This window comes from Opisthocomus hoazin, chromosome 4, assembly GCF_030867145.1.
Source record: "Opisthocomus hoazin isolate bOpiHoa1 chromosome 4, bOpiHoa1.hap1, whole genome shotgun sequence".
Taxonomy (NCBI): Eukaryota; Metazoa; Chordata; class Aves; order Opisthocomiformes; family Opisthocomidae; genus Opisthocomus; species Opisthocomus hoazin.
Window position 1 is genome coordinate 82,115,729 of NC_134417.1, and position 27,037 is coordinate 82,142,765.

The 27,037-nt window shown below is 42.2% G+C and overlaps 1 protein-coding gene and 1 long non-coding RNA gene across 4 annotated transcripts in view; one reads left to right on the top strand and one right to left on the bottom strand.

Annotated features, from left to right (window-relative positions):
• Positions 1-44: 44 nt before the first annotated feature.
• Positions 45-26,736, bottom strand: LOC142361198 (uncharacterized). Of its 3 annotated transcripts, none has more exons than XR_012763811.1 (3): positions 26,626-26,736; positions 25,679-25,778; positions 45-2,152 (listed from the first exon to the last, which is right to left on the bottom strand). It is a non-coding gene; the product is annotated as an uncharacterized LOC142361198 (long non-coding RNA). The 3 variants fall into 3 exon arrangements; XR_012763812.1 differs by lacking the exon at positions 45-2,152 and adding an exon at positions 11,710-12,185; XR_012763810.1 differs by lacking the exon at positions 45-2,152 and adding an exon at positions 24,641-24,672.
• The window catches only part of ADARB2 (adenosine deaminase RNA specific B2 (inactive)), a 328,225-nt gene continuing 327,490 nt past the window's right edge, over positions 26,303-27,037 (top strand). Inside the window, exon 1 of the mRNA XM_075419720.1 lies at positions 26,303-26,537. Within this exon, the coding sequence (XP_075275835.1) occupies positions 26,438-26,537 (100 nt within the window). The 5' untranslated portion in view covers positions 26,303-26,437. The remainder of the gene's footprint in view (positions 26,538-27,037) is intronic.

The window sequence follows — 27,037 nt, forward strand, 5'->3', positions numbered from 1 at the left end:
GAGGTGCTAAAGAGGAGGAGTATGTCTAAGTTGGCAGCTCGCTGCCTTCCCCCTTATTTACGAGGCACAGAATTTACTTCACTGTAGCCATCATACTAGAAAGTGAACCTATCAACTTTACTGCATTTTGGCCCTAGGTATGGACATCTGTATATATATGGCTGGGTTAGCCAGCATTTATATAAGCAGATGCAGAAAATGAAAATAAAGTACACACATTCCTCGAGCAGTTAAAATAGAAAGACAAAACGCAATGGCAGGACTCATCTTTCCATAATAGGCTTTATTATTTATTTGCAATAACCTGCATAATGTGTTATATGATTTCCAGGCACTGAAATAAGCACTTTGCTTGTCCAAAGGCGCTCACTGCCTAGCCATGGAAAAACAAATAGCCAGTAGGAAGAAGCAAAGCAGTAAATAGTTGAGAATGTTAACAAAATCCTCTGCTCTTTTTTTCATGTGTATGTAGTTTAAAATTCATTGTTCTTTAAATTTTGAGCATATTTGCAGTAATCTGTACAGCCACTGCCTTTAGGTTTTTACGAAAGTTGTGGTCAGTATTAGTAAAATAAGTGGTACAATTGAGTACTACTATTTCTGTTTCTACTGATACTGAGGTCAGTGAAAGTTCATCACTTCCTTGAAAAGGGCTAATATATCACCTGAAAATTCTAACTGAATAAAAAATGGAAATCAAAAAGCAAACAAAATTCCGATAAGATTAAATAATCAACCCACCTTTTGGAATGACTACCAGCAAGCTGAGAGTGTTTTAAGAAATACCATTAATATTCTGTGTCTTTCCTCCACCTACCTTGTTTCCTCTTGCTTCTTTTCACATGCCATTTCTAACTCAGTAATCTCCCACAGTGATTGTCATACTGAGGAAAGCAGTTCACAATAACTAAAATCATGCCCGTAGCTCTTAAATTCCCTGTTAACAAGTTGGTACAGGAGCAGGGTAGTACACATTTGGCCAGAACTGTAAGAACTTCATTACTGTGAATTATACCAGACATCTCTGTAGCGTTTGTATGTGGACTGGCTGCTAAAGAGTGACCCAGCGTGGCTGCATCTCAGTTTACTCTGACTTGGTGCTGCACTACCCATCACCTCGGTATGTGGGAAGACTGGGGCAGAAAACACACGCACACACTGGCCTTTAAATTTCTTATCTATTTAACCCAGCTATCTAGTAAAGGATAACAGTTTACATACAGTTGCTGAGTTTGCAGCAGTGAGTGGCAAATCAAAAAGCAGTGAAGGAGACAATACCGTGCATAATCTGTGGGGTTAACCCGGAGAGGCAGTGTTGGAGTAAACCCTCCCATTTCTCCTCTTTCAATCTCACCCTTAAGGAAGCCGCCACTGTATTTTGTATGTTCCTGCTAGCTCCTTTGCCTTCTTGCCATAAATGTGATGTTTCATTTGCATGTTCTTTGTTCTCTCTGTTCTGCTCTAAACCCACTTCTAGTCAACTCCTGCACTGATCAAGAACTGACCAAGTGTGTTAATACTCTGAGGACCTCTGTGATCGCCCTGGGCTTGTATGCTCAAGCCCTCTATTCACATCCTAGGCCTTCCTCTTGGGGAACCACTTTTACCACACTTTTTTTTCCCCAGGATTAGCCAGTATCACATGATGTTGTGTACATAAGTAACATCACCTTGCACAAAATTCCCATGAAGAGTTGTCGATGATGTGAAAGAGGCTTGGCCCATTCTCTTTAAGTTAATGAGACTCTTTCCACTGACTGGAGTTTGATGGAAGAGCTTTGTGCTCCAGATCCTCTTGTTGCTGATATTCTCTGTTGGATATAGTAAGCATTTTCATGCATTTAATTCAGCAAGTTTGGCATGTTGGAAATTTTTTTCTTTTTGCATCATATCTCATAGGCGTGACTCAGAGTTGTCTGTCCACCTCCAGCATCCTGAGCAGCTATACCTGTAGCTGGGCTTTCTGGGAAGAGCTGTGGTAAAAGAGCTGTTCTTGCTTTTATTTAGATTCTGAGTTTATTTGAATGAGCTAGAGGGCACTCAGACAGAGTGCTGTTCCAGGCAACTTCTGTGGCCTTCACAACCAAACTAGTGTGCTGGTAGAGCTGAAACAGCTGGTAGAAGTTAGTGGATGTCCAGTTCTGCAGCATTCCTGTCAGAAAGAAAAAAAGCTATTCTGTGTTGTTTGGGAACCTGCAACTTTATAAGATTTTCCACAAAATTTCCCCACTCTATATGAAGGTTGTCAGACAGATCTCCTAGGTGAGTCACTGAAATGGATTGTTATAGACATGTATTCCGAGGTGATTTGTAATCAGTATGTGCCTTTTATGTATTCTGGCATCAAGGATAGAAGTACAAAAAGAATGTAATTCTTAAATTGTATTAATTGGAATAAGAGTTATCATTATTATTATTACCAAAAAGATTTTGTACTTCTATTTTTTAAACCCTGTGTAATTCTATGATGCTTCTCCATTTAATTAATGTGCCAGTACAATAAAATAACACACAAAATCATTATTTTGTGACACTAATGAAGTCTACTTTTCGAGCACAATTTGAATAGGCAATTGAACAACAGTGCACTAAAACACATTAAAACCAGGTCATCTGCTTTGCATTTCTAACAATAAGCCCACACTTCCATGAAGGGTAATCTTAAACCACATTTTTTTCACAGCAGCCAGTACATCTTTATCTTAACATTCCAAATGTTTCAACAATAAAAGATTGTTAAGAACTAGACAATTATTTTTCAGCACCCATTGATTAATGACTTAGTCTATGACACACAGAAAAAGTGTGGAACAAAGGAGTGCATTATTATAATGCACAGGCATTAAACCATCTTCATTAATAGGGTCTTTCTGGATTCTGCTTAGCATAAAACAAAATATGCCATAAAGAAAGTGAAGTATTAGCTTTAAATATCTCTTTAAACTCACCTGATAAAAATAAAGCCTATATTATGCCTTTAATCTTAAAAATATTTTGTTTTCTGGGATTCACACATTCTCCAAACTAGGTGAACTACAGCAGGGTTTCTGAGCTATGATTTTAGTTCAGTTCTTATAGGCTACATTCCTCATATTTCATATGTTACATTAGGGCATTGCATTAAAATTTGACTGTGTCATCCTTTTTTCTATTGACTCCAATAGCAGAGTTTAAGGTAGCGCTCAGCATTACCAGCAGTAGCAAAATCTGAATATTTTACATTAGTTAACCTGTTAAAACTTAGTAACACAAAAAAGTTAAATTTTCCTGATGAACATAAGAAATAAGAAAAACCATAGTGAAAGTACACCTCTAACTATAAAAGATTCAACATTTTTGCTCTATTTCAACTGCCACAGCCCTATAAGTGCTTTCGTGTTTTAGTCCACGAGCTCTTTTGCCTCCGTCTTTTATAAATAACTTTTTAACTCTGGCACCATGCCTCATCCCATTGATGCTGCCAAGGTTGCTACTTGTAAAGCAGATGCCCACATGTTTGCAAGACTGGGACCTTAGATATGTTCAATGTGCTCTCTGCTTTTTACTGCTATTTGTACTTGGAGCTTGTTTGGGTTTTTTGTTTGCTTGTTTTCCAGCTGTTAAGTTCACCTTAAATAGAATAATCTTTTTTATTTTTTTTTCCCAGTGCTGTTGTGAGTCTGTGCTCTCTGTTTGTAGTCTACATCACACACAATTCAAAGGCTAAAATATGAGGTATAGAACATGTTCATTGCACTTGGGATGGACAGAAGAAGATGGATTATGGAGAGGTTGCTGGAGCTAAGTGAATAATTCACAGTGAATAATTAATTTGACTAACTTAGCCTTTTTGTACGTACAGACCAGATAACAGTCTCTTCTCATTCATTCATTATTCAGATTTATTCAGTAAGTATCTTTTGAATAGGGCACAGCACAGAGCAGCAAAGGAATCTCAACATGGCTCCAAAAGCATAAATTAAAATCTCTCCCTGGATTCATATTTCTTTTAACTCTTCTGCAAATTTGGACCCCCTCATTTGGGCCAAGCAGACAGTCAGAAGAACTGCTGTGGTGTGGGCCAAAGGCCCATCCAGCGCAGAACGACACCAAGAAAGACGCATTTGTCTCCCAGCAGTCAAGGTGAGGGTAGTGGAAGAGAAAAGGCTTTCCTGCTTTCCACCTTCACGAGAGAATTGCTGTATAAGATGAGGCTGGCCTCGGTGGACATTTTTCTTTTAACTTTGTAATGGATTGGCAGGCCTGGAGAATGAGGTCCTGTTGCTGAGCAGAGCGTGCACTACCCCAGCCGTGTTTTGCTGCACACATCTTCTGCAAATATCTACAATCTGCAAGACTGGTTAACTGGGATGCTGCTTTGGATGAAGATCTGCTCTTGGTTTGAGACTCCTGACATTTAACGGGAAGAGAGAAATAGTGGGAATCACCAGTTGAAGTACCCAACAATTGTTGATTATAAGTTTTTCAGTTGCATTCAGGGTCCCGAAATAAAAGAGCTTATAGACAGACAAGATAAGAGAAGCATAGGGAAACAAAGTGAAAGATATAAAACCGGTATGAAGCAGGAATTGTGCCAGACTGGCTTTAATTGATGAGGCTTTTATTCTTATTCACTTGCATAAGAAACCACGACACAGAAATTTTATTTCTGATTTGGATCCATTTGGTGTAATGTCATATACTGTATGCTGTATCTAATAATGGTAATTACTGTTGGTTTTGTTTTCTACCCAGATGTAACAATGCTTTCATGAACTGTTTTTCACTTTAATTGCATTAATTTAAATATGTGTATCTGATAAAGTATTTACTGACAGCTTATCTGGCAAGGACATATATGGTTCAATAAACACGAATCACACTGTAGTTTGTACATATTTTATAACATTAATTTGTTGGTCAATGCTTAACAGCTTAATGCTAGAGCCATTTCATCATGTGTTCTATTAGTTTTTCAATAAACACTCATGTTATATCTTCTAAATGGTAAGCTGTAAAAAAGAAAGAAAAAATAATCCTCCCCATCTCTATTAGCATGTGACTGATGAAAAATAAAGTTAATGTTAATTAAAACGTATTAGTATCACAAAGTAATCATGGTTTTGAAGTTGCATATGAAAGGGAAAGTATTTTACTGCAAAAATTTAAAAACCACTTTCTTTTACACTATCAGAGATGCAACAATTAAATCCATTTCAGGAGAAGCCCAGTGTCATAAGTACTGCTTTTTCATCAACTATTTTGATTAAAAAGAAAGCTAAAAGCAATAATTTATTTTTTTCAGGCTTCTAGCCTTCACTTTGCCTTCTTTATGTCTTTTCAATGACAAACTCTTAAGCACTGACATAACTTTTCTTTTCTGCATGTCCCCTTCATGTCCCACACAGTGTCTTACTGAATCAAAATTACTGATAGCCTCTGGTCCTCAAGGGCAGACCCCTACCATGATCAGATAACAGAAGAAAGCCTCAAATATTTCTCTTAGTTCTCAAAACCGCTCTCAGAAAAATGGATCTGGATGTTTTCCAGGATTTTAGGTAGTCACTTTAGATAGTCCCGTTCAGGTCATCTTTGGGTTCTTCCCCCCATCAGCTCTGGACACAGACTGTCCTTTAAACCTTGTCTCCTCAGTGTTAATGCATACTAGAATTAAACCCAAACTGAGTCTTTAGAATCAAGGGATTGAAAGACATTTGGCCAGATGCTGGGTCAAGGCTGGTGTTTCCTCTGCAAGACATCCTGAGCCATAGGGCAAGCAGGAGCTTGCCTACACCGCAGTACGGCATTGTGACTATTGCAACAACCGCAGGATCAGGATTTGCTCTTTAAGAGTGAACCCAACCCAAGGCTCATGAGTAACTTTAACGCTTCATTTTTTGCACATCTGCAATTTCATTACGATCATCACACAAACTAGTTCTGTTAAGAGCTTTCTTTCATACCTTTCTTCCTGAATCATCTAACTTTAACTTCTTTCTCTAGTGACAGTCAGAGGGAGCTTAGAAAGAACATTTTCCTCCACTTAACAGAAGATGGCTTTAGGAACTGACCAAAGCTATTTAATTTAGCCACAAATACTAGTGCCATAGCTGGCACAGAAAGAGACCTCCAGCAGTCAGCCAAGACATATGCATACGGATGCCTTATATAAACCTTCCTCAGCTTTTGTTTATCATTTTGTTCGCCTCAGGAGAAAGATGAAGTTTTGGCACAGTTTTTACTCTATCTGAACTGATTTATTGTGATGTTTATGTACCATACACATATTTCAGTCATTTATTTGGACAGAAAATAATTTGATTAATGTGATTTTACATATATTCCTTGGGCAGGAGAAGTGTAGCTACGAATGGCTTTGCAAGGGAGGTTGAAAGTCTTGTGTGTGTTTGCAGGTTATTAGATGTAGCTTGAAATATAGAGCAGACTCTTGCACATCAACACCTTGGCTGTCCCTCTGCTGGTCTGTAACCACTTTCATCCTGCACATCTTATATTTTTTTCTGTTTTATTTTAAAGGCATTACAAAAGTGTTTATATGAGCATAACATCCACGAAAAATGATAAACTGGCAGCTTTAAAGACTGAAACCCACTCTCTCTCTGCAGTTTGGGTCCTTCCTGCACATAAGTAATAGATGCTTTCAGGCAGCATTTTACTTTAATTTTGGGAGCCCAGAAGTAACCAGAATAAGGAATAATCTATATGCTCAGCTTTTGCCATGCCTTCATTCCATATTGTCATCTGCTGGAGGAAAACAATGCTTTTGTCTTGAACCACAACATTTGGCGGCTCTTCGCAACATTACTGTTTGTACAAGAAGGATGATCAAATAAGAGACCTTATGCTGTAATTTTAAGGCCTGGGAATCTAAAGAAAAAGCATCCTGTTTCAAGATTGGGGTTTGGAGTAGATTTTCTTTCTTTCACTAAGTTATGTTAATTGTTTCCCTTTTTAAGCAACAACAATAATTTCTTTTAACTCCTACGGTCTCTTCCTCAACACTGCTGACCCTTTTATTGTCCAGCAGATCCTTCCTTTCCTTGGAGTAGCTGCAGAGGACCACATGCCACAGCACCTATTTTAAAAAGAAAGAAAACATCCACTGTTGACTTGCTCCTTTCAGCCAGCCCAAATAGCTGTGTGATTTCATTCATGAATGTAGAGATCAGACCGTTTTGACTGTGGGGTCTTTTTTGGGAGGTAACCACAGTGCTTAGTAAAAGTGGGTCCTGTTTTGTAGTGGACTCTGTGGCAATAGAACTAGCTTCTAACTCTCAATTTGCCATGTGAGTTTTATTCATTACAGATGCATAAATGTTCACAGCAGCAAAACAAAAATGTTCTGCTCTAGCCCAATTCTTAATGCTTTCTAATTTGCTCAATGTTGTCTTTTCTTATCCTGAATAGCACTCAAATTTACAACCCAGTATATCAGTTCTTGAGTCCATTCCTAATTTAGCCTACAGCTCCATTGCCTGTCTTCCCTGATAAAAAACATCCAGATTTTTCAGGTGTTCCTTTCATCTCTCTTCATTTCGATAGCTTTACTGCAGACTTTTTTCTCCCTTGGTCCACATTTCTTCTGAACGTGCAGTGCACAAAATCACACACAGTACCTTAAGGACTTAGCAGTGCTAAGTAGGTCAGAAAGATTGCTTTCTGAGCCCAGTAGATGGTACTCCTGTTTAGATAGTTCAATACACTATTTGCTAGTTTTGCAGCTGAGTGATGTTGCTGACAAACACAGGCTGATTGAGCCAAAATACTGGAAATATACCACAGAAAATGATCGTACAGTAGGCAAAAGAGATGACCTAGACAAGCTCACTGATATTCTTCATATTTTTCTTCTGTATTATGAATATATACTCATATACATATCAACTATAACTATATTCTGTATTATATCTAATCCTGTTTGTGTTGAAGTTTTGCAATAAACCCTTATTGACTTCAACGTCAATGGGAATGGGTTTGTCATTTCTGTTGATTATATAGAGGCATTTAGTTATACTTTTCTTTTTATAGTGTATTTGCAATGAACCATAGATGCATCCCTACAAGATGATAAGAAAGTATCAAACTCAGTACTTTCAATGTCAAAAATATAAGCTGATGCTCTTTCAACTAAGCATAATGCTCTTAATAGAAATTAGCAGTGTACAGAAGGCCATGCACCACAGGGAGATGCAATCCTGGGCTTTGCAGACAGATATCTTGGAATACGTTTTATTTTAAATAGCCTTGAAAATTAAGCAAAAGCCATCAAAATGCATTTTGTGAATTTGTAAATCTTATTTCACTGTCGTATACACGCTGCAGAGGAATAAGAACATTTTTCCCTTTCTACTTAGACCCTCACTTCTCCTTTCCAGCAGGCTAGATAAAGCTTCTATGCAATCTGAATCTTAGAGATTAGAAGAATCTTTGAGATTTATCATTGGCTAACAAGAAGAATCATGCTGTCATAGGAGGACAGTGGGCTGATTTGGAATACCTGTCAACCACAAAGGAAATCCCTGGAAACAAATAAAATAACCAGTAAAACTGCAAGTCTATTTACAAATTCCTTAATATTTTGTCTATACTCGAACACAACAATGATTTTTGACCCTAGTAGTTTTACCCAGCACAGAAAAACAAGCTTTGAATTATTGCTCTGCTGCAACGTAACAATTCCATTGCTCTGACCCTTGGTGTCTTGCAAAATACAGTAGAACAATAATTGTCAATCCTTCCTATACAATGTGTTATATTTGACAGAGGTCAGCATTAGCTACAAGACCTTTGGCTGGTGCTCAAAGAGGTAATATCTCTTCTGTAGTTCAGTTGATAAAATGTTAAATAGAATCAATGCTGGCCATGCTTTTGTGGAGATGGAGATAAAAAATGTTTTTACACTGTAACATGTTTTTTAATAGACAGAAAATAGACGACAGTATTACTCAAAGTGCTTTGGTAAATATACTATTTAAATGTCAAAAGTTTTCATTTTTCTAAAGAGAAATGGAGTAATTCGTCCGCCCAACTTGCGGTGTGATTAATTTAACAAGGCTTTGCCATGTGCAGAAAGAAGAGGTTTTTGTTAAAGATCTTAAATGAGTAATACAAGAAGGAAAAAGACTGACTCATAGACATTTTGTGTCAGCATGTGATTTGTATAAAGTGAGTACATAATCTGACATGGAAACAAAATGCATCAGCATGGTAAATACTCCTCTTTGGCACTATGAAGGAGCTAATGGCAAGGTCAGCAGTTGCAGCTTCTAAGCTCCTCATGTTGTAAGCAGCTGCTAGTTAACATTTAGCTTCGGTCCTAGAGCATAAGTCTTCTGTCTGTCATCCCTGAACATTTTGATTGAAAAAGTATAAGAGGAAGAGACAGATATGGCACGAGGCAGTACTCTGTATCCATGGTGGAAATAGAATTTTTAAACCAGTAAGAAGAACTGGCATATGAAAGGAAAGCACATATTTTTGTAATTCAGTTTAATAAAATTATTCCTTTTGGTATATTTCTGGGCTGTGCACATAAAAATGTACAATGTTGAAATAAACAGCAACAAGCAAGACTTCTTGTGATCACTTTAACTGTATTCCCTAGTCTCTACCCATACAAAACAAATCGTGAACCATACAAACCTTTGCTTCCCACTTCTGCTGCATGTTGCTGAATATACAATTTTGAATATGCTGTCAGCTCAGGTTCATGATGACTGAGGCAAAGAAAAGCCATTTTTCGTTCAAGAAGCTGTCTGTGAGGAAACAGCTATTACACAAGACAATAATTTGACTCTGATCTTGAGCATCCATCATGATCCTAATGAAAAAAATGAAACAAGAATGTGCTTGAATCCCAGAAATCCAAACCTTTGAAAGATTTTTGTCCAGAGCATTTGGGAATTTTCTCTGTGCTGGGACACTGAAGGTCCCAAGCAGTTCATCGTTACACAGTAAAGACATGGGTATCTTCAGGGCACCAAGTATAAGGACAAGGAGAACAAGGTGGAAAACAACAGCTTAGAAGATCTTTCAGGCTTTGAGAATCATTTGTATCATGCTTATCCACAAAGAAAATACACTTCAGCTAGCAAGCTGCCTTACTGGTTGCATTGCAGATGTTGGTGGAGTAAAGCATGATTTGTGCTGATTCTGCACGGCAGGATTTAGGTATCCCTTATGTCTGTTTGCTTCTCCCACCTTACCCCATCCCTGTTCCGGTCTGTGTCCTCGTCCCTATCCCCATCTCTGTGCCTGTTGCTGCTTCCTTCATCTTCACTTTCTGTAAACCCGCCAGTGACTGAGGCTCTGTCTTTGATGATACAAAAGTCCGGTTCTACAGCAAGATAACAAAGGAGATATAATTATCTAACTCCAAAATGTGATGGAGACAAAAGGCCCTTGCAATGTTTGCTGAAGAATACTTGCTGGAGTTCAGCTGCCTCCATCCTTCGCTCCCCCATCTTCCCCCCTTGCCCAAAGGTTGGGCTCACCTAGTTTTTACCTTGCAACAAGCTTCCCTTGCCTTCAGTACGCTGTCAGTGATGTGTTCGGTTTTTAAGATGGGACAGCTAAAACACTTTAATTATGAGGTTCCTGACCCCTAGTCTTGGTCAGTTGGTCCATGAAAATTAATTTTAGAAGAAGATTGTGAAACATGTTAGCAGACAGTGAATTTTGAATAATAAGTATTTGCCTCAGAAATTAAATTCTGACCTATGATTCATGGGACAGAAAAGCAGTATTACCCTGGCTGCCACCCCTGTCTGGAGGAAAGGATTTGTGTTTCAGAGAGTCATGCTTCAAACAGGAACAATCACCAGTAAATTTCTCACAAATGAGTTGGGGTGCAAATGTAGTTTTGCCTAAGGAATTCAATTTCATTTGATAAACAAGAGGACAAGCAAGGTATCCTTCAGCAGAGGCACATTAGAAGCAGCCAGGAACAGTTAGTATGGGAGAAAGCAGGCAGAAAGGCAAGCAAGGGGAAAACTAGCTGAAAATTTGCTGAATGTCCCTAAAAAAGAAGAAAAAATGAAAAGAAAGCCAACCCCTGGAACATTGGCTAAATATTATGTGAGGAAAGAGGTAATGGTGAGCATGAACATGTATTTTCAGACAGTATGGGAGATGTTTACGAAGCAAAGCAATCTGTAACCAATCCTTTTTGTCTCCTTCCTACACTTCCAAAAGATCAGCCCAGTGCCAAACCAGTTATCTGTCCTCCTGCCTGTAAAACAGACACCTGGCAATTACAGCTCTGCAAAGGTGCTGGGTTCCCTTTGTGGCTGTGTGTGAAAGAAACAAAATACCCACTTTGATCTTTGCATCTGAGTGCACTTCTACTACACACGTACATGGGATTTTTCTACAAAGACAGGAAGGCAAGGTCTGGTTTTTCATCATACATTTAAAAGTGAACTCTCACTGTGGGTACAGGGCTTTGTAAGCGTGTGAGCAGCTTGCTCTTGGCTTCACATATTTATTTCTGAAGAACTCAAGTGCACTGAGCAAACATGCATGCTTTAGTACTAATGCTACTAGAGTGTGTACACTGGTGGTTGTACAAATATATTTGTGCATTTACCAACAGTGTTGCTGGGAGGTAGGGAGAAGAAACACTGAAGCAAAAAAAGTCTATTACCAGGAAAGGTAAAAATTGAATGATACAATTTAATAAACTGTATGAAGCATGGTGTTCGGTGCTCAGGAAAACGCCCAGATATTCAGCTCCTTATCTAAAGCATGTCCAAACTATCTGCACTTCTTGAGTCTGCAAAGCTGAACTGGAAATTGGACAAGACAGGCTTTTCTGGTATTGCCTGTTTCTGGCTTAGACAGATAGAGGATGATAGCATCTTTCTTTACACACTTCTGCAGTGCAGTCAGCCGTCCCGGGCTCACCAGGAAGCACAGCGATGTGCAGGAGAGATAACGAAGCCAGGATTAACTTCAGCAGGCCCTTGATTTTGTTCCCGTTGTAGGTCGGGTCCCGGTCCCTTGTGCCCCTTGGTGTGAGGAGTGCAGCCACTCTGCACTCCCAAAATGTCTCCTTCCCTTCCAGCGGTGAGATGCCGCAGGGGTGGACAAAGGCTTCGCAGATGGCTGCACGGTCTTTCTCAGCGCTGTGATCTGACACTGCAGAAGATGGGTGACCCACGGATTTTTTTCCTCGATGACTTCTCCTACATAACCAAGGTGACAGCAGAAAAATAAAAGCAGTGGATTCTACAGACACCAAATCCACCATCATTTATAGGCTTGACTTCTGGAGCACCTTTTTCTGTCAGAAAATGTGGGCATCTCCCAAAACTGAGTTTTTGTAGCATTTTACTTAATATTGAAGGATGCAAACCCTACTGTGGACTCCTCAGAGCCTGGGAATTACACCTACCCTGATTCAGCTGAAGGCTGTCTGGCCTAAACAAACCAGAAGAAAAAAGGCAGGGTTTGATCACCGTATTGAAAAGGGAAAAAAAAACAAAAAAACCAAACCAAAACAAAAAAAATAACAAGAGCCTGAATTTGTTTGCCTGTAATTCATTGTAGGTAGATGTATTTGCAAGAACCAAATTGGTTCTTTATAATGGTGAAAGAACGTAGCCACATTAAATGATTGAAAATAAGGTTACAGAATAAATACTGATCTACGTTTAAAGTGCATTACTAAAGAAATAGAGCAAGTGTTTTGTTTAGTGTAGGTTTTACTTTAACCAGAAAAATGCACGTTCCAGGGCTAAGGTGAAGAAAACCATAAATAAAATTGTCTGGTATTATGAAGAGGGGGGAAGGGATGTATGGAGTGATCATAAATAGCAGAAAATATCGATCAGTGATGGTGAAATATCAATGAACTCTGCAGAGCACTTTGAGTTACCTCCTTGTCTTTGATTAGGTTCAAATGTTAAACTTAATCTGTAAACCTTTAAATGGGAATCAAACCCAAGAGTCTTGAAGATCCGAGGTTTCAGAAAACAACCACTGAGTTTGATCCAAATGTCAGAACAAAATTGCAGAGAAGGATTTCATATGACTGGACTTGAAGTAAAATTTAAAATCAATGAATACATTTTAGCCATTCCTTCTCTCCTTGAATATTAATGAGAGGGTAAGAGGAAGAGAAGAATTTGCTGTACCAAAACTGTATGTAGTCAAAAGCTTCTCCTGTTCCAAGTTTTTAAAAATTATTTCATAAATCATAAATATTTCTTTAAACCTAAAAATAATAAAATTAGAGGGTTTTGTACTTTCTAGATATGTTTTTTCACTTTCTGAAAGAGAAGGCTTCAGGCTGCCATGTTTCTTTGGAGGGAAAGTATGTCTTTTTAAAAACAAAACATAGAGGTTTCACCCTATTTCTTACAGGACCAGCTCAGATATGCAGTGTGGTTTCAAGGACAGCCTTGTTCTAATGACAGCCTTCCTAATTCTTAAGTAAATCGAGTTTTCACTGGTTTCTTGGTCCACTTGGGAGGTGGGCACTGACACTCCGGATCAGCTGCTGGCAGCGAGGGCTGCATTGTAATGCAGAACAAATGAGGGTTGGATACATGCCCTCGTCGCATTCAGCCGCCGCTGCTGCCACTTACAATTACAAAGGACAAGAGCAGGAGACACTTCAGCAGCGGGGAAGCATGACCTGCGAGCCGCAGCTCATTTTGCACTGCACTTATTCAATACAACACTGCCCTATAATTTCCTATAGCATTGTTATCCGTTAGCCGTTTACACAGTCACACCTTCATTATGTCCCCGGTTGCCAGCACCAGCTGTTTGTCACATCTATTGATTGCCCTCAAGCTGCAATTTGCATGGATCACTCGTGACTGTCCCCAGACAGACTGATACCCCTTGTAGGGACTGATACCCTTCGCAGGGACTGATACTCCATGCTGGGGCTGATAGCCCTGCCAGGGACTGAAACCCCTTACAGGGACTGATACTCCGGCCAGGGACTCCTACCCTTTGCAGGGCCAGATGGGCCTTATAGGGACTGTTACTCTTGTCACAGCCTGGTACACCTGCTGACGGCTGATAGCCCTTGTAGGGACTGATGAGCCTGCTGGGCAGTGATGCCCCTCACAGGGACTGATGCCCTTTATAGGGACACATACTCCTTAGAGGGTCTGATACCCACTGCAGTTACTGCTACCCCTGTCGGGGACTCTGCCAGAACTGATACACCTGCCAGGGAATGATGTCCCTTTCGAGGGGGCAGCAGCCAGCAGGACCTTGCTAAGGGCTCTGGGTGGGTCCCCCCATCAGCTGGCAGCCCCAGGCAAGGATCCTGACCCCCGTGATGGAAACCCCACACATGAAGATCTCACAGAGACTGTCCTTGCCCTGCAGCAAGCACAACACTTGGCAAATTCAAGTCACTGTGATTGCCTCGTAGATAGCCACAAGGAACTCGATACCCAAACCCTTCTCTTGATTATTTGGCATTAATCTCTGCAATTATTGGGTGGGTGTTTTAGTACAGAGCTTGAGGAAAGACTGAGACACAGGGAACAAGAACGGGAAATGGTATTAAATGAACATCAGTGTTGTCTGTATCACACTAGGTTTTCTGTTTCCCTGCTGCAACAAAAAGGCTATCGAAGGGTGCAAGTATGACTGTGAGTCTGAGGGTGTCTCCCGCAATTGCAAGCTGGTACATCAGCAACCACTGCTGGCACATGCAAGGAAGATAACATCCCACATCGAGGGAGAATAGTATGTCCTGAACTCGGGATGCTGTGCTCTGAATCTGTGTGTATATCCTGTGAACCTGACTGAGATGTGGGTATTTTGCTGGAACCAAGGAGATGCCATACTTCATTCAACTGGTGTTTAAGTCAGTAGTTCGGGTCTCTTGTCTTTGGCTGGAAGCAGGACTGGATCTGATATCAGAATTAGCTGAAGATCTCTGTCTAAAAACTGTTTAAGTGGGTGCACAAGCAGAAGACAACAAAGGTGATCAGATGGGGTTGAGAGAAGCACTAATTGCTGCATTCCAGGAGGAATGCCTGTTCAAAGGTTTGGTGATTCATTTGCCCTTTCTCTCCTGTACCTTTGTGTTTCAGGGAGAGGTTTTGTGGGATTTTGGCTGCAGAAGGAAGGAATCTAAGCTATCTGAACCAACGGTGGCAGCTCAGCTGGATAACAAAATCCTCACATTACTGCAAAGCAGGCAACTACGCAAACCTTTTCAAATCCTCACCACAAGTAGAGTGCAGATAAAAGCAGGCAGCAAAATGTTTCTGAAATTATCTGTGATGGAGTAAAATCATGCATCATTTCATGACGGATGCTGAATCAATGCTTATTACTAACAAGTAAGGTGTTTAAATCTTTCAATGGGTATGGGAAGAAAAGAAAGAGAAGGAAGTGTCCGAGATGAGCACAGTAAATTGTAACATGAATCTAAAATAAATCCATCCTAGTTATTATTATTTTAAATTGCAACATATATATTCCTGGTCATTCTCTGTCCCTTCCTTTCAGTTTATGACATTGGTTAACGTACTGATCCATTCACTTCCTTTGTGTTTTGTCTTCTCCTTTTCTCTTGCTGTCACACACAGCATTTTAAAGAAATGACAACAGTGCATATGAAAGCCACAGCTTGTAGAAAAACAAACGAATCCCAGTAAAATGCTGGTAATTGAGAATTTTGTCTTTGTCTTTGGGAGGGAGGAAAGTCGAGTAGTCAAGCCTAAACCCAAGAATTAGCACAGCTACTTTTGAGACTTAATTCTGAAAAAATACAAGCATGCCTCAGTTCAGTGTTCATATTTCACAGTTTCAGCAGTAACTAATATGTAACAATTCTCATTTCAAAAATTTTCAGTATCTACAGTAACGTATTCTGATTTTCTTTATTCTTGCATCAAAGTAGATGATATTAAACTATCAGCCTCCTACATACAGCTGAGTCTGGAGTAGTTGTTTTGGTTGGATTTTTTCGTGAAGTATTACACTTCTATCCCCAGTCAGAAGGTCATGAAAGTCATAATACAACCTGGACACTTAACTTTCACTGTTCCTGCAATACAGAACAACACAGTGTCACTTTAAAAATTTACAGCTAAGGTCAAGGCCAAAGGAATCAAATGTGCCCATGCAAGCAGTGGAGCACAGGGCTTGGTGAGGAGAGGTCATCCATATGTCAGCGGCACTGTAAAGAGCAGGCGATGGAGGTAGGGCAAGCTGCACACCCCTGTTTTGAGAGCCCATGCAGATAATACTGCACATCTTTACCTGAATTTTGATAGCCACTAATATTCATATTTTTAAAAGGAGTCTGAAAATAGCTAACTCAAAAGTAAGACACGATTGAAAAATGTGCTGTACTGTGTGGGGGCTTCTCAGACAACAGCAGAGCTCATCATGATACAAATCAGGGCATCATTTCAATCTCTCTGCATGAGCAGAGCCACTCAGCCAGATGAAGCAAGAGAGAGGAAGCATCCTGCTAAAACTTCCTGAAGTCCTGATGGGCTCTGGGTGGGGCGATCAGTGTGAAACACATTTTCTATCCAAAATGACCTCTGAGCTCCAGGGAACTATACTCCCAGCCTTCTATCTCAGTATGATTAAGGAGGCATCCTGTACAATAAACATCATTCTAAATTATGATTTTTCAATATTTGCAGTTTTATCCAAAAGTTTTTATGTGAGTTGTTTAAATCCAAGAACAATGGTGAAGATACAAGAGCAAGAAAGCTTTCTTATGCTATTTCAGTATTTGCTGAAACTAATAATTCAGTGTCGTATGTGATGATGTAGTGAGTCAGCAAACATGAAATATCTCTAGGGAGCTCTTTGTTCTGCTATTTTTTTTCCACCCAGTGCTTCTGGTTGTCAACAGAAAAACATAAAATAAATTTTCAGATTCTAAATAAAGCATCTTACATATGAACCTAATACTTCTTGCTGGAAAAAGCACTGATGTAGAATTTTCTTTAATTGTTTTCCCCTTTGATAGAGATGTAACAGGAATCTTTAGCATTTGAAGAGAATGTTTATTACACTGATTCTATAAATGGAAATGCATATTTTATAATCCAGGATTCAGGAGAATATTCTGTATTTTATACTGATGCCATTTCAAACTTCCTCTCCTTTGTTCCACTTTCACTTTTATACTGCATTTGGTTTCTAACAAAATCTAGGGAGAAACAAGCCACAGCCATCAAATTTTACCTATTCTTAAGACAAGGTCTACTTTTGCCAATGTTGGCTAGTTTTAGGATTCAAAGAAATGCTGAGTAATCCCATGTTGCCCAAGATTCACTGAGTATTCAATTCACTTGTAGAAAAAGCGAAGGGTGTTTCCAAAATAAACTTGGCGCTACCACCTGGAGGCCTGTCTTTCTCCAGTTGTGTGCCAAAGAGTACAGGGTGACAAGACTCTTCACTTAGGTCTTCACCTGAGTTAAGCGTCAGAATATATCAAGGGTGGGTGTCAGGAGGATGGGGCCAAACTCTTTTCAGTGGTGTCCAGTGACAGGACAAGGGGCAACGGGCACAGGAGGTTCCAGCTGAACATGAGGAAGAACTTCTTCACTCTGAGGGTGACGGAGCACTGGAACAGGCTGCCCAGGGAGGTTGTGGAGTCTCCTTCTCTGGAGATATTCAAGACCTGCCTAGACCAGGTCCTGTGCAGCCTGCTGTAGGTGACTCTGCTTCGGCAGGGGGATTGGACTAGATGATCCCCAGAGGCCCCTTCCAACCCCGAACATTCTGTGATTCTGTAATCCAGACTTAGGTCTCCAGCCTTGTGACTAAGCAATGGATTTAAAACTATTTCCACTGAATCTTTCCCTACCACTAAGCTTGCCAGAGTTCACATCTGCCAATTTTATTTAGAAACTGTCCAGCAGTAAAGAGAAGTTCATTATTTTAAAATAACTCCTGTCAGTTTGGCTAAGGTTTTATTTCATGCAGCACTTGTGTTTTAAGGCTTCAGTGGCTGCCTGTCATTGTCATCCTGATGTAAAACTGATCTTCACTGGTATGACACATAGAAATTAATGCCTGAATGTAAATGCAGTGAGAAAAAATAAGAGAAGAGAAGATTTTGGACAGAGGGCAGCGGCAAAAAACCTTAAACTGAAGAGCTCCATAGCTACTATTAGTTAACACAGTAACTGGCAGAGCCACCATGTCACTAGGGAATTGTTATGAAGTACAATGAGTTTATCTATTTCTTACATAAAGGGAGGGTTCGGGATTCACCACTGAGATGGACATGTTGGCCTTCAACAGGTTTACCTGGGGTCTTAAAACCGCATCTTCGACTTCCATCTGTTTGCTGAGTTTGGATGGAGGTTTCGGTCTGCTGAACCACCAGAGATATCAGGTTGTTCTCTGGGACTTCTGGAGTAGGGGAGACACACAGACTAATTACTGTTGTCTCTGTGTCTCTTGGTGCCTCCGCTTCTCTTGATGCATATTTTGGATCTGTCATCTGTCTCTGATGCTGCTTGAGTTTCCCTGACTTGTCTGTGGACCCTGGGTGGGGTAAATGCCATTCTCCTTCTGTGGTTCAGTTGTTGTAAAAGACCTACATGCAAGCACCTCTAAGGATCTCTCTTTTCTGCAGAGAGATGCTTCCGCATCTCTGTTTTCCTGATGCCTATCTGAGATCTGGATCCGGATGAAGGAAAATCAGTTGTAGTGCAGGAGAAATAAAATTAAGAGGAAACTGATGTGGGAGGTAGAGGATAAACCTGTAATAGTATTGCCTCCATTGGATTATACTTTCCGCTTATTCAGGATAATTCAAGGAGTTTATTTTTTGATTCAGGAACTGCTACTGTTTTCTCCGTGATGCTGGTGGATATTTATTTAGGTCTGTGACTGCAGTCATAGCTCCCTGACATTTTCTTATTCACATTACAATATCATCTAGACATCTCAAGCAAGACTAGGGGTCCATATTTGTAGGAACTGCACCTAAACACAATAAAAAGACAGCATTTATCTCAATAGTTGACTGACAAACCAATTGAATGAAAATTACAGGGAGCAATATGTCTTGCTGTCATTTTGTAGAACACGGAGAGCTAGGTGACTTACCTAAGGTCATGCCCTACAATATCAGTTAAGGCCTAACTTCAGACCGAGGATGTTCAAACCCTGCACTAATTACATGATGATATTCTGGTACAGTAGGGACGTCTACAGGAGTCTTCAGCCAAATGATGCCTGTCTACATTTAGCAACACATCATAATTTAGAACCATCTTAGCGTGAAACAGAAAGGGACCTACCAGCTGCTGAGTGTGGCAATCAGGAAACACTAGCCAGAATTTCAAGCTAGATTTAAACTGTTCTACATCAATCAGCTATCATATAGGAAATAAAATGCACAAAATTGGTTAACAGTACTAGGTAGCCTTTACGTTATTTTTTTTTCTCTGCTGGCAATATGTATTGTCTCTGTTTCTGACTTCTGAATGGCCACACAGTGTAACACAGACAACTTGCCCCAGGCAAATCACTGCATAAGATGGTTTATTAGAAGGATGTACAGGGACAAATAACTTTTTTTTATGATCTTCATTATAGAGTTTATAGGTTAGTTGACTCAAAAAATATAGATTATTTTTTTATTTTTTTCAATGGCCTCATTCTGGCTGTTGTAGGGTGCTCAGTATAGGCTGTAGAGCCTTAGATATATTGGAAAGTTGTGGCTGACCGTTACTACTGGCCAAGTGTTGGATAGCATATGTAAGTACAGAGGTGCTCCTTTCTTTTCACGCACTTATCTGCATTTACAGCCTGAACTGTTGCTTTTGTCTTTGCAGTGATTACATACCATATAAATCAGAATGCCTTTTGAAAAATATGTTTAAAAAAAAAAAGGGACAGAAAATTGCAGTGAAACACCTTTTGTAAAGTAATAGGATATCACTGAAACCTGATGACTCTGCTAGGGAATCTAACCAGAGGTTAATGCAGTTTAATACACTTCTCTTATACTGACTGTTTTTATACCTTAGCCTCAGCTGCTGCGACCAACAACAAGGTCAGTGACTGGTGCTGGAGGTCTCAAGGAAAAGGCTGTAATATTAAACATATGAATGTCTGCAGACGTAAACTTTAGTCAAATTATACTTCTATAATAACTTGTTTAAACTCTAACACATTGCATTACTGAAATAATGCCATACAATAACTACGCTGTAGTATTTTTCAGTACTGCCTTATTTCTCTACAATGCAGTTACTGCATGATTACTCTATAAAACATTTTTAGAGTCCCAGAGAAGTTGGATAAGGTTTCTCATGACATAGGGTAGCAGCATTCATTTCAGAAGATGGTAAAGCCTTTCATCAAAAACTTTGCAAGTCTTTGTAAACCACATGGCTGCTAGGGGGAGAATTTGTTCATCCTTTAATTTCTGGAAGATTTCCAAACCGAAAAGATTAAGGTGAAAAGTATATTGTATGCAAGCAGCCCCTGGTCATTTTAGCTTTCCTTAATCCCCTGCGGTAAGTATTTGCATCTGTATTTTACTGATGAAAAAGCTGTCAGCACAGAGAAATGAAGGTCTTCATTTTTAAGTCAGGTCACTGTTTTGGACAATTCTGTTCTCAGGTGCCAGACTTCTTGTCCTGGAGCAACTGCATGATGAGGGTGATGCTACAGCTCGATCCCTCGGGAATTCCTTGCAGCCATCCACCCAAAGAGGTGGGCTGGGGACCACCAGTGACACCACACCCCTGCTCACCGATGGCTGATCAGGTGCCCCTCTCCTCTGCCAGTGGGTGCTGCGGGAGCCAGGCAGCGCTGGCCTGTGCCGCTGCCCTCGGTGGGCACCGGGATGTGCGGTGGGCGAACGGGACTGCAGCTCCTTGCTCTGAACAGCCACGCCGCAGCACAGGGAACTTTCCCCCAGCAGAGTCATTGTTTCAAATGGTTTATTCAAAGGATGCAGCGGGCCAAAAATGCCTTTTTAGTATTTTAATATCAGAGGATGAACATTTAATAATTAGAAAATAATAATAATTAGCTGTTGTACATTGCGTCATTTTCAAGCGCTTAAAGAAACAGCGTATTCGATTACCTTTCTGCATGTTGGGATACTGGGGCCCAGAAAGGAATCTGGTCGGTGAAGGCCTTACAGAAGGTCTGTGAACAAGTTAATTCTATATGAACAAACCGACTATGGCCAGTCTGGGCCAGGACTACAACATCTGAAGGCAGAATGAAGTTTCAGACATCCCTGCTTTGGGGACACTTTCATTCCACGGTTTCAGTTATTACAAACACAGGAAACACCATTAAAATCACAACTGTTTCTGGTGATGAGCTGTATCTCTACCCCCCTCAAGAGTCAGAGCTGCTGAGTTATGTTTTAATATGCCCACACAAACATATTTCAGAAAGTTTTGCTTTGTCCCCAGTGACTGCTGCTGGTTTGTGTGGCATATGCAGGCTTACTAATTACAATGATTTGCAGTCTTTGGCATCTAGGTATTTTCCCCATTAAAGAGACTATTGTCTGAGCAGCTTGGAAATGTTTGCCTCGTGCTCATGAGGGAGTTGGACGCTGCTTGTTGCTGGCATGCTGCACAGTGAACCCCCATCAGAGTAGATGTGGGGCCTGAAAGAAATGAGGGGAAGAGGGGGGGCTTCTCCAGTGGGAGATGAAATTTGGCTGCTGTGGATATCCCAGATCAGAGACAGTATTGCATCCCAAATTCATTCAGTTCTGTTGCAGTTTAGTGAAAGGGCAAAATCCTTTTAGCATTGCCTTAACCTCCTGCTATAGAATCCCGCAGTGCTACCCAGCCTGCGCTATTTCATCTGCAAGAACATGCAAAGCAGACAGGAGAACTTGTCTGCAGTAAGGCATTTTTCTGGCAAACTTGATACACTGAATATGGATCCATACCCTCATTGCTTCATCACCACCTTGTGATGTTTGGCCCCAAAGCTAAAGTGGCTTTTGCTGCAAATAGCCACACTGACAGCTCCTTGTAAGTAGGGCAAGAGTGGATTAGCGCAGGCATTTTGTAGCAGAAGGCTCTGGAGTCTCACCTGCGCAGCCACACGATTGCATTCATGTCCTGCTTTAACGCCCTTGAGCATCTTTTATCTTCCAAATTCTAAGGGCCTTATTTTTTTCTCTACCTACGCAGGCAGGAGGGAGCAAACGCAAGCAGAAATGCAATGTGGAGGATGGGAGAAAAATAGAGGATGGCTACTACATCCCTTTCCCCTCTCAGGAGCCTATAGGGCACGTCTGCTCCCAAGCAGCAAATTAGAGAGGTCTCTACCATGGCCTGCTGCTCTCAGTATCCACAGCTCCTTAGGGAAGGGACAACGCTGCTGGAAACTGGGGAGTACAGCAGCCAGACGGCCTCTTCTTCAAGGGTTTGTGCACATTCTGGGAAGCGCAGAGTCTGGAGCTTGCTTCTCCCACCCACTGTGCTGCCCAGCAGGACCCCTTTGCTCTGGGAGGAGCACCCCCTGCAGATGCTGCAACACTCTTGTGGGGCATCCCTGGTATGCCTTAGATGCTCAACCTCATTTTACATATTTGCATTTCTGTAAGTTCAATGTCTTTTTTTTTAATTTAAAAAAAAAAGTTGTTGCACCTGCAATTTTTGTAATACCAGGTCACTGAAAATCAAGTTACTCCAAACTCCAGAAAACAGAGGGATAAACAAAAAATGGATTTCATATTTATCCTACTTCATCGAAATATGTTTGTATAGAAAAAAGTGCTGGTCACCCATAATACTCATGGACTTACTATTCAGATTCAGATCACTTTTCCAAAGATTTGTTCCTGAAGTTGCTTATCTGAAGTGTTTAGCTGAAGTAAGTGTGGGCTGCTTGTTTTCTTCAGTCATTTTCATTTTCCTTCATCTCTGTTGATTACTAACTCTACACTATATTGCTTAGGCATGGAAACCTAAATTGGAATGCATAATTAAGGTGTGCTACCTGGCATCCAGTTTCACTCTCTCTTTCCCCACCATACTCACGTAGTCACTATCAGTCTTCCAGTCAATAAACTATTTGGACTACCCTTCAGTTCTCCTCTTTTGAGAGAATCCAAGTGAAGTGAATTGAAAGAAATCCTGCAAAGCTTGGACTCCCTGCTTGGGTACCTCTAGCACTGAGAGAGACCTGCCTATCTCACAAGAACAGGAATATAGGTTTTGATGTACTGGCTGAGATCAGCAGTTGCAGTGGGTCATGAGAGGAGTCACAGCTCCCCAGACACTACTGGGAAGAGCCTTTGACACCAGGACTCACACCTTAAAGCCTCCTACCTGTCTGATTCAGCTAGGCCTGAGTAGGTGGCTGTGCATTGGTGTGATGTGCATTTCTTCGTAGGCTGTAAGTCAAGGTGTGTGAAGTAATTGCCTTCAGAACAATCTGAAGTGATTCAGCTTGAAGGTAATAAACATAACAACCTCCACAGCCAGGCCCATGGAGATGGGAAAGTCCTAAACTGCTTTACTCAATAAAAAGGAGCATGAAATAACACTAACAATCTTTACAAGGGCATTCAGGAACAGCCATAATTTCTGTGGGGTGGTACTAATGACATTGGCCATTAGTAGACATAAGCTGAAAGACAGCTGGTGATGTTTTATAATTTAACTTGTTTCCCACCTCATTGATACTGGTTTTGTATTTCCTAGATTGAGTTTATGTCACTTTACCACAGTGCTTGAAACCATGTACATGTTTGCCTGGTAGGAGAGACAAACCCAGTTGTGTGGGACTGGTAACCTTGCATTTAAGTTAAAAAAGCGTGTTGAAACAGGAGACGTCACTGGATGGAGAAGCTGACTCCTTCCATTGTGGAGAACAAGAGGAATAAGCACAGCACATATAAGGAATCCTGTATCCACTTTGTAGCTAGACGGTATAAAAAATGACTTCTTTCCACCTCTCCTTGTGGCAAAGGGAGACCTTCCATCAGCACGACTTCAGCTGTCTTCACACCTTCACCAAGCCTGAAACCAGCCTAAGCAGGAGCTATACCACCAGCACAGCTCAGCTGTTGTCAATGTTGGCTTCCTGATACATTCTCATAGCTGTGCCTAGAACTGAAAACAGTTCATGAAATTGTTAGCATTGAGTGGTAGTTTCTGCGAATTGGTGGCTTTTCAGGTTGGCTCGGTAGCATGACTTCTCTAGGGACTGGCAATGCCACCTAGACAGTCCATCTTCTCTCACCTCAGATTTCACATTTCAGCCATTTTGAGAGTATAACAAAATGTTATCAGACAGAAAGTCTTCAGGAACTTTAAAGTATGTGTTGAGCTTAAAGCCACTCCTAAAAATGGGTGAATGTTCCGGGATGCTCATTTTCTTTCTAATTGGATCTTACTTCTCTTTTAGATGCCTAACGGACAGAGCACGGACAGAGCACAGATCGGTACTGAAGCACGGAAGGCATTTTTCTAAACCTAGCTTCTAAATTGAGTGACTTAAATTCCAGACTGGTCAGAAGTTTGATGTGCAGTTGTTTTGCGGTAGCATTACTACTTCACACGCAATGACAAGTTTTGCCACATTAACAGATGAGGGTCAGCTGTGGTCAGGACAACAGAAGCCAGAAGGAAAAGGCGGGAAAGGTTAAAGGCTGAAGGCTCAAGCTAAGAACAAAAATAGTGATCACCTCTCTGGTTTCCCGCAGACATGTTTTCCTCCCTGAAACAGACAGAAGCATTTTAAAGAGATGTTTACTTAAGCTATGTAGCAGTTCAAAGGTTTGACTTTTTTGGGTGATGTGTATGTTGTAAGAAAAAACAGCCAGGAATCTGTAAAAGCTAGGCATGTAAAAACCTACTTTCACACAGAGCTTCCTGAATTATATCTGACACTCAGGCAATGCGGGTGTAAATTCACATCCTCTCTCACCTTAGCGGGTAAGCTGGGGGGGGGGGGGGTCAGCACACCCTGTGCTTTGTGCTGTGCCACAGAGCTGAAAATGAGGGTGCCTTCTCACCATGTGCAACCTGCTCTGTGGAGGATGGGGCCCAAGAGGTGACATCGTCTTGGCATGCCTGTGTTATCCAAATTCTGGTTTAACGAGCACTTTTAGACACTTTCACAGAACTATTTTTGTTTATTTAAATTGAAAATCTGGGTAACGTTTAGCTCTGCCTAAAACAGCCAAACACAGAGGGTTTCTAATAGCTGGGAGAGTTGCAGTGGAAGTGCTTAGCAGCAGGAGCTGGGTAACCTATATTCCAACATGACAAAGTTTTAAAGGAGTTCTGATAAACAGGGTTTTACTGTGCTCCTCTGGCTGACTACAAATGCTGTAGGCGCTAATGATTACATTAATTATTTAGCATAATTGTTTCTTGATATTCTTCAGTTTTCCATTCAGTGCCTTGGTTTCCAGATACATATTTTTAAGTCAGGTAATAACTAAGGAGGGCAGAGCACGGAAGCGGTAGGTCCCTTGTAACTCAAAGCAGTGCCGTATCTGTTGCATACCCTGGCTTTCTGTAACGAACATGTAATGCTTTGTAGTCGAGCCTTTCAGAGGAATGCTGTTGTCATCTTTCCTCTCTGTGAAAGCCCCTCTGCTCCCGACACTTTAATTGCACAGTTGCCTAACCGAGGCACTGCAGAGTGTTAATGTACGAGTCTGAGCGACAACACGCTCCTCTTTTGCCCTTGATGGTGAATTTAGCAGCGCACGTACCTTAAAAATAACTGGAGAGTCAAGGGGAATCGCAACACTTAGCCTGGCGCATAGGGTTTGCGGATACAGGGATCCTTCGGCAGCAACTCACAGTCTGTCCCTGGGAATAAGCAGCATTGCAATTAGTGAACTAGTTAATAAGTGCTCGCCTAGGGAGGACAGCAGCGGCATTTCTCTGTCTCTGGAAGCAGAGTGCTCGGCGTCCACATGGTCTAAAGCGAAAAAAAAAAGAAAAAAAAAAAAAAAGAAAAGGCTTGAAATCCTGCCTGCAGCCTCCCTTCTCGCCAGCTGCCCCTCCGACTTCTCCTCGACACGGCGGCAGGATGTTTTCCTTCCCGCCGGGGCCGTTCCCCCCCGCTTTCTGCCGGCGGCCTGGGGGGAGCGGGGCTCGGGGGCTCGGGCTGGCGGAGCTGATGTCAGAGCGGGGCGGCGGGAGCCATTGGGCTGCGGGAGACTTCGCGGCAGCAAATCCGCCCCCCTCGCCCCCCCCGCCCACCCCCGCACCGTCGGCTTCAAAGCGGCCGGCGCCCAGCAACTCGCAGAAGGGCGAAAAGTGGGCGCGGGGCCGGCAGAGCCGCCACCGCCCCCGCCGGACCCGGCACGTCGGGGCGGAGGCGCGACCCCTCGCCGCGACGCTGGGCCCGGCCCGGCCCGGCCCGGCCCTGCCCGCCGCGCTATAAGAGCCGCCCCCAGAACGGGGAGAAACTCCGCGGGAGGAGAAACCGTCTGGGCGCGGCGCCGCGCCGCTGAAGCACCGGCATGACATCCGTCCTGGGCGGCAGCAGGGCGTCGGGAGCGCCCAGCGGGCAGCTGAGGTGCAAGTCCAAGAGAAGGAGGAGGAGGAGATCGAAGAGGAAAGGTAAGGGGAATTTAATCGTCTTTTATTTTCTTTTTCTTCTTTTTTTTCCCTCTCTCTGTCTCTGCCCGTCTCCCGCACACAGACTCACCGGCTGCTCCTGTTCTTATTGTCTGTGCATGGCGCTCGCCGGCATCGGCCCCGCCGCTGCCCCGACGGCCGGGACCGGCCGGGCGGCCCCTTCCCGCCGCGCCGATCCGCCACCGGCGGGGCCCGGGGGGAGCCGCCGCTCCGCTCCCCGCCCCGCGGACGGGCCCCGTTTGCCCTCCTCCGCTCTTTGTTTGGGGCGGAGGTTTGAACGCCGCGGGGGTGCCGGCGGGCGGCTCGGCGGGCCCCGTCCGAGGGAGGTAGCGCGGTGCGGCGGAGCTGTCCCGGGGCGGGGGGGGTGTTCCGCCGTCCCGCGCTGTCCCGGTGCCCGCCGCGGGCAGGGCGGAGCGCGGCGCCGAGCCCCCCGCGGCAGCGCGCAGCTCCCGGCCGGCGGGATGCCCCCCCCCCCCCCCCCC